Genomic DNA, 11462 nt, shown 5'->3' on the forward strand with positions numbered 1-11462 from the left:
AGTAGAAGTAATCGTTGGCGTGACGACTTCATGAAGACACAATGATGGAGATCATGATGATGGAGATCATGGTGTCATGCCGGTGACGAAGATGATCATGGTGCCCCGAAGATGGAGATCAAAGGAGCATGATGATATTGGCCATATCATGTCACTATTTGATTGCATGTGATGTTTATCATGTTTTTGCATCTTATTTGCTTAGAACGACGGTAGTAAGTAAGATGATCCCTTATAATAATTTCAAGAAAGTGTTCACCCTAACTGTGCACCGTTGCGAAGGTTCGTTGTTTCGAAGCACCACGTGATGATCGGGTGTGATAGATTCTAACGTTCGAATACAACGGGTGTTGACGAGCCTAGCATGTACAGACATGGCCTCGGAACACACGCAATACACTTAGGTTGACTTGACGAGCCTAGCATGTACAGACATGGCCTCGGAACACGGAGGACCGAAAGGTCGAGCATGAGTCGTATAGAAGATACGATCAACATGGAGATGTTCACCGATCTTGACTAGTCCGTCTCACGTGATGATCGGACACGGCCTAGTTAAACTCGGATCATGTTTCACTTAGATGACTAGAGGGATGTCTATCTGAGTGGGAGTTCATAATCAGATGAACTTCATTATCATGAACATAGTCAAAAAGGTATTTGCAAATTATGTCATAGCTTGCGCTTTAGTTCTACTGGTTAAGATATGTTCCTAGAGAAAATTTAGTTGAAAATTGGTAGTAGCAATTATGCGGACTGGGTCCGTAAACTGAGGATTGTCCTCATTGCTGCACAGAAGGCTTATGTCCTTAATGCACCGCTCGGTGTGCTGAACCTCAGCGTCGTCTGTAGATGTTACGAAACATCTGACATACACGTTTTGATGACTACGTGATAGTTCAGTGCGGTTTAGAATTGTGGCACCAAAGACGTTTTTGAAACGTCGCAGAACATGTGAGATGTTCCGAAGACTGAAATTGGGATTTCAGACTAGTGCCCACGTCAAGAGGTATGAGACCTCTGACAAGTTTCTTAAGCCTGCAAACTAAGGGAGAAAAGCTCAATCGTTGAGCGTGTGCTCAGATTGTCTGAGTGCCACAATCGCTTGAATCGAGTGGGAGTTAATCTCCCAGATGAGATAGTGATAGTTCTCCATAGTCACTGCCACCAAGCTAGTAGAGCTTCGTGATGAACTATAACATATCAAGGATAGTTATGATGATCCTTGAGCTATTCGCGATGTTTGACACCGCGAGAGTAGAAATCAAGAAGGAGCATCAATTGTTGATGGTTAGTAAAACCACTAGTTTAAGAAGGGCAAGGGCAAAAGGGATACTTCATGAAACAGCAAGTCGTTTGCTGCTCTAGTGAAGAATCCCAAGGTTGAACCCAAACCCGAGACTAAGTGCTTCTGTAATGAGAGGAACGGTCACTGAAGCAGTACTACCCTAGATACTTGGTAGATGAGAAGGCAGGCAAGGTCAACAGAAGTATATTGGATATACGTTATATGAATGTGTACTTTACTAGTACTCCTAGCAGCACCAGGGTATTAGATACCGGTTCGGTTGCTAAGTGTTAGTAACTCGAAATAAAAGCTGCGGAATAAACGGAGACTAGCTAAAGGTGAGATGACGATATGTGTTGGAGGTGTTTCCAAGGTTGATGTGATCAAGCATCGCATGCTCCCTCTACCATCGAGATTTGGTGTTTGCGTTGAACATGATTGGATTATGTTTACCGCAAAACGGTTATTCATTTAAGGAGAATAATGGTTACTCTGTTTATTTGAATAATACCTTCAATGGTCTTGCACCTAAAATGAATCTCGATACACATGTTCATGCCAAAAAGATATAAGATAGTAATGATAGTACCACATACTTGTGGCACTGCCACTTGAGTCATATTGGTGTAGAACGCATGAAGAAGCTCCATGTAGGTGGATCTTTGGACTCACTCATTTTTGAAAAGATTGAGACATGCGAACCATGTCTATTGGTATATATGCATGAAGAAACTCCATACAGATGGATCGTTTGGACTCACTTGATTATGAATCACTTGAGACATGCAAATCATACCACATGGGCAAAATGACTGAAAGTCCTCGTTTTCAGTGAAATGGAACAAGAGAGCAACTTATTGGAAGTAATACATTTTGATGTACGCAGTCCAATGAGTGCTGAGGCATGCAGTGGATATCGTTATGTTCTTACTTCACAGATGATTTGAGTAGATGCTGAGTGTATTTACTTGATGAAACACTAGTCTGAATTATTGAAAGGTTCAGGTAATTTCAGAGTGAAGTTGAAGATCGTCGTGACAAGAGGATAAAATGTCTGTGATATGATCATAGAGATGAGTATCTGAGATACGAGTTTGGCACACAATTGAGACATTGTGGAAAGTGTTTCACAATTAATGCCGCCTGGAACACCATGGTGTGATGGTGTGTCCGAACATCATAACTGCACCCTATTGGATGTGGTGCATACCATGATGTTTCTTATCAAATTACCACTATCATTTATGGGTTAGGCATTAGAGACAACCGCATTCACTTTAAAAGGGGCACCACGCAATTCCGTTGAGACGACACCATTTATAGAAACCTAAGTTGTCGTTTCTTAAAAGTTTGGGGCTGCGATGCTTATGTGAAAAAGTTTCAGGTTGATAAGCTCGAACCCAAAGCGGATAAATGCATCTTCATAGAATACCCAAAAACAGTTGGGTATACCTCCTATTTCAGATCTGGAAGCAAAAGTAATTGCTTCTAGAAACGAGTCCTTTCTCGAGGAAAAGTTTCTCTCGAAAGAATTGAGTGGGAGGATGGTGGAGACTTGATAAGGTTATCGAACCGTCGCTTCAACTAGTGTGTAGCAGGGCACAGGAAGTTGTTCCTGTGGCACCTACACCAATTGAAGTGGAAGCTTATGATAGTGATCATGAAACTTCGGATCAAGTCACTACCAAACCTCGTAGGACGACGAGGATGCGCACTACTTCAGAGTAATGCGTGATCCTGTCTTGGAAGTCATGTTGCTAGACAACAATGAACCTACGAGCTATGGAGAAGCGGTGGTGGGCCCATATTCCGACGAATGGCTCGAGGCCATGAAATCCGAGATAGAATCCATGTATCAGAACAAAGCATGGACTTTGGTGAACTTGCCCGATGATCGGCAAGCCATTGAGATAAATGGATCTTTAAGAAGAAGACGGACATGGACGGTAATGTTACCGTCTATGAAGCTCGACTTGTGGCAAAGAGTATTTTCACAAGTTCAAGGAGTTGACTACGATGAGTTTTTCTCATCCGTAGCGATGCTTAGGTCCGTCGGAATCATGTTAGCATTAGCTACATTTATGAAATCTGGCAGATGGATGTCAAAACGAGTTTCCTTACCAGTTTTCGTAAGGAAAGGTTGTATGTGATACAATCAGAAAGGTTTTGTCGATCCTAAGGATGCTAAAAGGTATGCTAGCTCCAGCGATCCTTCCATGGATTAGAGCAAGCATCTCGGAGTCAGAATATACGCTTTGATGGAGTGATCAAAGTTTTTGGGTTTATACAAAGTTTGTTGGAAACTTGTATTTACAATAAAGTGAGTGGGAGCGCTACAACATTTCTGATAAGTATATGTGAATGACATATTGTTGATCCTAAATGATGTAAAATTTCTGGAAAGCATAAAGGGTTGTTTGAAAGGAGTTTTTCAAAGGAAGACCTGGATAAAGCTGCTTACATATTGGGCATCAAGATCCGTAGAGATAGATCAAGACGCCTGATGATACTTTCAAAAGAAAGCACACCTTGACATGATTTTGAAAGAGTTCAAAATAGATCAGCAAAGAAGGAGTTCTTGGCTGTGTTACAAGGTGTGAGTATTGAGTGAGACTCAAGACCTGACCACAGCGGAAGATAGAGAAAGGACGAAGGTCGTCCCCTATGCTTTAGACATAGGCTCTATAGTATGCTATGCTGTGTACCGCACATGTAGTGTGCCTTGCCATGAGTTGGTCAAGAGGGTACAATGGTGATCCGGGAAAGGATCTCATGACAGCGGTCGAACTTATCCTTAGCACCTAGTGGATTAAGGAATTTTCTCGATTATGGAGGTGGAAAGGAGTTCGTCGTAAAGGGTTACGTCGATGCGAACTTTGACACTAATCCGGATGACTCTGAGTAGTAAACCGGATTCGTATAGTAGAGCAATTATTTGAAATGGCTCCAAATAGCGCGTGGTAGCATCCACAAGATGACATAGATATTCGTAAAGCACACGGTTCTGAAAGGTTCAGACCCGTTGACTAATAACCTCTCTCACAAGCATAACATGACCAAACCAGAACACATTGAGTGATAATCACATAGTGATGTGAACTAGATTGTTGACTCTAGTAAACTCTTTAGATGTTGGTCACATGGTGATGTGACCAGTGAGTGTTAATCACATGGTGATGTGAACTAGATTATTGACTCTAGTGCAAGTGGGAGACTGTTGGAAATATGCCCTAGAGGCAATAATAAATGGTTATTATTATATTTCTTTGTTCATGGTAATTGTCCATTATTCATGCTATAATTGTATTGTCCGGAAATCGTAATACATGTGTGAATACATAGACAACACCATGTCCCTAGTGAGCCTCTAGTTGACTAGCTCGTTGATCAATAGATGGTTACGGTTTCCTGACCATGGACATTGGATGTCGTTGATAACGGGATCACATCATTAGGAGAATGATGTGATGGACAAGACCCAATCCTAAGCATAGCATAAAAGATCGTGTAGTTTCGTTTGCTAGAGCTTTTCCAATGTCAAGTATCTTTTCCTTAGACCATGAGATCGTGCAACTCCCGGATACCGTAGGAGTGCTTTGGGTGTGCCAAACGTCACAACGTAACTGGGTGACTATAAAGGTGCATTACGGGTATCTCCGAAAGTGTCTGTTGGGTTGGCACGGATCGAGACTGGGATTTGTCACTCCGTGTGACGGAGAGGTATCTCTGGGCCCACTCGGTAATGCATCATCATAATGAGCTCAATGTGACTAAAGCGTTAGTCACGGGATCATGCATTGCGGTACGAGTAAAGAGACTTGCCGGTAACGAGATTGAACAAGGTATTGGGATACCGACGATCGAATCTCGGGCAAGTAACATACCGATTGACAAAGGGAATTGCATACGGATTGATTGAATCCTCGACACCGTGGTTCATCTGATGATATCATCGTGGAACATGTGGGAGCCAACATGGGTATCCAGATCCCGCTGTTGGTTATTGACCGGAGAGGCGTCTCGGTCATGTCTGCATGTCTCCCGAACCCGTAGGGTCTACACACTTAAGGTCCGGTGACGCTAGGGTTGTAGAGATATATGTATGCGGAAACCCGAAAGTTGTTCGGAGTCCCGGATGAGATCCCGGACGTCACATGGGAGAAGTCTTGTTTTAAGTAGTCATGTGAATTTGGTATTCGTTCGATACTTTGATGAGATGTATGTTGTCTCTCCTCTAGTGGTGTTATGTGAACGTCGACTACATGATACTTCACCATTATTTGGGCCTAGGGGAAGGCATTGGGAAGTAATAAATAGATGATATGTTGCTAGAGTGACAGAATCTTAAACCCTAGTTTATGCGTTGCTTTCTAAGGGGCTGATTTGGATCCATATGTTTCATGCTATGGTTAGGTTTACCTTAATTCTTCTTTCATAGTTGCGGATGCTTGCGAGAGGGGTTAATCATAAGTGGGATGCTTGTCCAAGGAAGGGTAGTACCCAAGCACCGGTCCACCCACATATTAAATTATCAAAGTAACGAACGTGAATCATATGAGCATGATGAAAACTAGGTTGACGATAATTCCCATGTGTCCTCGGGAGCGCTTTACTTTATATAAGAGTTTGTCCAGGCTTGACTTTGCTACAAAAAGGATTGGGCCACCTTGCTGCACCTTAGTTACTTTTGTTACTTGTTACCCGTTACGAATTACCTTATCACAAAACTATCTGTTACCGATAATTTCAGTGCTTGCAGAGAATACCTTACTGAAAACCGCTTGTCATTTCCTTCTGCTCCTCGTTTGGTTCGAACCTCTTACTTACCGAAAGGACTACAATAGATCCCCTATACTTGTGGGTGATCACTCATCTCACAGATGAGGTGCGGTCGGAGCTGGAGTGGCGAGACCCGGCGCATGATGAAGCCGGCCACCAGATCGGCCGGCTGGAGGCCCTCCCGACTGGTCATCTCCTCCAGCCGGACGAGGACGCTGATGGTGTTCAGAGGCAGAGGCTTCTTGGGCGGCTCGTGCTGCCAGTTGCCGCGTGATCCAGCAGGCGGCCCCGGCTCATAAGGCGGCAAGTTGATGTAGTCCACGTTCCCGAGATTTTGGAAATAGAAGAACGACCGTTGCTAGAGCTTGGCCGACTCATGCAGAGGAAGCGGAGGGAAGCGTGTGCCTATTCCCGAATGCCTCACGGCCACACACGCCCCGCACGGAGCCGGCTCGTCCTTCGCCGCTGTACCGAGCTTGCGGTAGACGAATCTACCCCACAGCTCGATAGTCGGCCTCACACCAAGGTACCCCTCGCAGAGGGAGACGAAAGCGGAGATGCACACCACCGTGTTGGGGGTGAGGTGGTGCGGCTGGAGTTGGAAGTGGTGGAGGAACACCCGAAAGAAGGCGGAGGCCGGGAGCGCGAGGCCTCGAATGAAATGGGCTCGGAAGACTACACACTCACCGGGCTCTGGCAGCGGCGAGGTCTCCGGCCCGGGGATGCGCACTCCCACATGCTCGGAGCGAGGAATCCTCCGCGTGGCCTGGAGGAAGTCGATATGCTCCTGATGAATGGTGGATCCCATCCACCCGCTCTTCGCCATGGCGCCGGACGGCGAGGAAAGGTTCGTCGGACAAGAAGGAGGAAGGGTGCCGCGGCGGTGGAGAAGAGGACGGCGATGACGCACGGCAGCAGGGCCGATGCGGTGGCTGCGGCGGAGCGGCTACTTCGACGAGACGGCAACCGTAGCAAGGCGACGGCAACAAGGGAAGCTGCCGCGGCGGCGCGTCGACGGTGGCAGTATGGAGCGACACGGCTACGGCAGTGGAGAAAGGTGAGATTGGGGAGAGGGCGCGCGAGCATTGTGCCCCTCCTCCTCAACCTCTCCCCTCTTTATAGCCGGCTGGGGCGAAGCCGAGGCGACGTGCGGGCGTGGGATTAACTGCGCCCCACGTCCCGCACGACCCTGTGTTAACCGCGCATTAAGGCGCAGTTATGGCGCCACGGGAGGGCAACTGTCCGCCTCGGCTGCAGTGGAACCACACGCGGGCCGAGGCCCTGTAGCGGCGGGCCCCAGCCTGCGGCGATGTCTCGTCGCACGCGTGGGCTGGCAGGCCAACTTGGCCTGCGGGCGCCACGTGTGGCGCGCTTGGCGGGCGGCGCCGCCCCGACTCCCGCCAGCCGGTTGGAATTCCACCAGGCGGCCGCGGCCACGTCCGGCTCCTGGCGCCCGACTCTTCCCAGCCGGACGGAGCAGAAAGCGAAAGACCACTTGAGAGGGAAACTGCTGAGGCTCTCCGGCGGCCCAGAGCCGTAGAACCTCAACAGCTTCGGGGACTACTGGCGGGGGATAGACCCTAGGTGGCCTCACCAGCACTTCAGCATTTTTTAAGACATCGGGGCTAGCCAAGCCCCTCAGCCTGACTGGTCGCAAGGCCGGCCCATGGGGTCGGCTGGTGCCAAAGGGCCGCCTCCTAGAAGGAGGCGGACCCTAAGAGGGAGGCGGGCTCCGAGAAGGCGGCGCACTCCAGAAGGCGGCGAGGGAGTGCGCCGACTCCCACCAGGCGGCCCTTCGCCCCCTCAAAGTTTGCGCCCAGTTACTAAGACAAGACAGGGCGTGGCCACAGTGAGACCTGCCACCCCTAAACCCCGGGCGGAACGTGGCCACAGTATGGATGTACCAAGCGAACACCCCTCGCCTGACGCGGTACTGTAGCCACGCGGCCCATGACGTCGCCTACGTCAGACAGGGCCATGCTCCCATGACGGGCGGTCGGTGTGGCCCGCAGATGGTGGGCCCCACCTGTCCGCGTATCGCTAGAAGGCGGCCAGGCCAGTACAGGCGGCCACAAGGGAAGGCCGACTCCTAGCAGGTGGCCATCCCTCCCCTTGGAGTCTGTGCGCCATTAACCAGAGGTGACGGGGTGTGGCTATAGTAATCACCCGCCAGGCGGCGGTACTGTTGCCATACGCCCCCCGACCAAGCTACCGTCATCAGAGGCGAGGCTACAGTGCGGCATAGTCCTCCTGGCCCGCAGGCGGCGGACCCTACCTGTCGGCCGAGTTCACGGCAGGCGGCGGGCCCCAGCTGTCGGCGAAAAAGCCGGAGCCGAGAGACACTGACGGCCGGGTCCTACAACCAGCCAGATTACCATTGTACCCCTGAGGGGTAGGCCTATATAAACCCCCCAGGCTCACCCATGCAAAGGGTTCACCATTCTAGTGATCACACACCCACGTAGCTAGGGAAGGAGTAGAGCTAGCTTGCCTTCTTCCTCCTCTAGCCGAAGCAGCTCAAGGAGCATCCTTGTAGCCACTTTATTTTATCATAGTCATGCGGAGACCCTGCAAAGCAGGATTAGGGGTGTTATCTCCACAAAGAGCCCCGAACCTGGGTAAGACCCGACATCGTTTGAGGTCTCGCCTACTCTCGCTTCTAGAGCCCGGCAACGCATTCCTATCCCCACACGAGGAAATACCACGACAAATATTGTATTCATTCTCTTACTGTGAAATAAGATTGCAAACAAAGTTGCTACGCATTGGAGAGAATCAAGATGAAGTTTCATCGAAAGTGGATGAAACTTCACACTACATATGTTTTTACACAAAAGGCAGGGTGGAACAACTTTTGAGTTCAATTTAGAAATAAGAGCACCCATATCAACTGTCAAAGTTCTAGCACAGCAAATGCTCTGTCCTGGCATCTACCAAAATAATATTTTCATACATGAAGCACAAGCTTATATGATACACACCTTTGTCATATCACCTGAAGTATTAAAAATGGATCAAACGCGCAAACACCAAGCACAAAATCTTCCCATCAAAGCTTGCACCTTTATTTCATTTTTTTGGATTAATGCAATACCTCTGTGGTTAACAGATCCAAAGCTCTACTAAATTCAGCAAATATAAGTAAAAAGAGCCTGCTCAAAGGCAGTGCTTTAGCAAAATACTGAATGAATAAGGTTGAGTAGACATCACACTAGAAACTACTCTGATTGAACCTTTTAGTAAACTACCAGTTTCACAATCTGCACTAGGATTTAGGATAATCATAATAACTGATTGTTATGGATAAGAAGGCTGGTTACAAACAAGAACAATAGCCAGTGCTAGGCAAACAAGAACAAGAGTAACGGTGTTCTTTGGAGTTAACACTATGCTTAATCTGTAGGTTTACCAGGCATTGCTCTCAACTGAAAACCAAGCAAGAGGAGTGTAAGCACCAGCAAATTGAGCAGCATGATTCAAGTAGATTCAGAGGTATGCACAAATAGTTCAGCCGATAGAAAAGCCAATTCTTGGAGGAAGCATTGAAGGTAAAGCTACCGCCCATTTGCATCTGCTAATGATTCTGAGAACATAGGAACATAGGGTAGAAATCGTTGTGTACTATTTTTCTCAAGATCAAGGATGTATCCAACTTTGTGATGTTGCATATCATACGCTATCAACGTATCACCTCCACATGGAACCAAGAAAATAGTGTCGCAGTCTGGATGGATCCCAATCACCCTGTAATTCTTCATAGTCATGCTCGTAAACTTATCGATGTTGGCAGTACGTTTCAGGACCAATTCCTTACTATCACAATCCTTGAGGCACCAGAGTTCTATCTCAGAAACTGGGATGTTGTTGTTATTGGAAGCTATAGCATAGTGTAAGCACCCCTAGGACGTTCCAATCATAGCAAATCTTCGGGCATACGGCACACTGATGGTCTTCCACACTTTCCCAGCCATGTCCACTGCCAGCAGCACATGGTCGTTGTTGGTGCTCCGAAGGGAGCCCATCAGGTAGAGCATGCCGTCAGCAAAGATACATCTAGTGCTATACAACAGTGTAACTTCCTCAGCCATCCCCCTGCCCCTATGACTCCAGGCTCCTGTCCGCGACGAGTAGATGCTGACTCCTGTCACCCTCGACGAGTCTGCCTCCTCGAAACGAAGAACATGGAAATGGGATGAGACCGCCGGATCAAAAGCCAAACCTGCGACATGGCTACGCCCTTTCGCCGGCTCTTGCGGTTGAGGTTGAGGGGCAGCTCCACCCAGCTCCCAGTGGCAGGATTGCAGACGACAAAACGGCAATCATCCTCTGTCCTATCCCAAGGGGACAAATTCTTGGTGCAGCCGCGGTAGAGAAGGAGGCCATTGCAGGCGTCTACCTGCTCCATGTCCTTGTACTTGTTTGGCTGCAGGTAAGGGAGGCAAGGGTCGAACGGGGCTGCGCCGCCGGAGACACTGGCGAAGTGGTGGTGGTGCACGCTGTGGAAGGACATGTAGAGGAAGCCGGCGAGGGCCTGGGGCAGCTTCTTGCGGTTGGCGGGGTCGGTGATGAGGTAGCGCCAGGGTACGGAGACGCACTTGAAGCGGTTGACGGATCTGGCGGGGAGGCGGGACAGGATCTCCAGGATGATGATGTCGGCCGCATCCGAGCTCTCCAGCCTCGGCTTGGTGTTCTTCTCGAAGACCTCCCCTTTCTCCACCTCCTCCATGGAGCGGAAGCGGAAGGGCCTAGGTAGGGGTCAGATCTGCAGATGGAGAGAGGGAATCACGGATCAGGCCGAGGAAAATCAGGTAGTAGCCCGTGGTGGTGACCTCGCCCTCGCCGTGGTGAGTCGACAAAGGTAGTACCTTGGTTTGGTTTAGGGCGGCGAAGGGCGGCGGGGATGCAGCCGGCGGCGGCGAGCTTCTGGGAGCGACAGAGACAGGAGGATGAATGTGGACGCTCAAGCTTTTCTTCACTGAAAAGAAAAAAAACACTCCGTTTGGGCTTTTCTTCTTGCCCCCTATACGTCTGACTCACTATTTCTTATAACCTGTGTCTCAAAAAAAATATTTCTTATAACCTTCAAAATTATGCAAAAGCATGCAACAATGCAACATAGAATTGCAAACGAGTTACAACTACAACTCATTCATAGATTCATTTATTCATATATTAAACGAACTAGAACTACATCCGGTAATAAATGTTACATATATAGCAAACTATTCTATCTACTCCTTGTCTGAGGGAATCGGGAGCACTCCCTCATCAGAACCCAGTGGCGGAGCTTCGTGTAGACCAACGGGGGCAATGGCCCCCCCTTAACTTTTACAACCATTAAAGAATATGCTCTATTTTAGGCCTAACTAGTGTTTAAACTAGAGATTAGCCCCTC

The 11462-nt window shown here is 48.4% G+C and overlaps 1 protein-coding gene across 1 annotated transcript; it reads right to left on the minus strand.

Moving 5' to 3' along the window:
• Positions 1–9110: 9110 nt before the first annotated feature.
• Positions 9111–11067, minus strand: LOC123166993 (F-box protein At3g49450). Its single transcript, XM_044584835.1, has 2 exons — positions 10933–11067; positions 9111–10829 (listed from the first exon to the last, which is right to left on the minus strand). Exon 2 carries the CDS (start codon positions 10791–10793, stop codon positions 10212–10214), a length of 582 nt encoding a protein of 193 aa, XP_044440770.1. The 5' UTR covers positions 10794–10829; positions 10933–11067; the 3' UTR covers positions 9111–10211.
• Between the last annotated feature and the right edge of the window lie 395 nt (positions 11068–11462).

This window comes from Triticum aestivum, chromosome 7D (assembly GCF_018294505.1).
Source record: "Triticum aestivum cultivar Chinese Spring chromosome 7D, IWGSC CS RefSeq v2.1, whole genome shotgun sequence".
NCBI lineage: Eukaryota > Viridiplantae > Streptophyta > Magnoliopsida > Poales > Poaceae > Triticum > Triticum aestivum.

Coding starts and splice junctions, on each gene's coding strand:
- LOC123166993 (XM_044584835.1), bottom strand. CDS start 10,793: ATGGAGGAGGTGGAGAAAGGGGAGGTCTTCGAGAAGAACACCAAGCCG.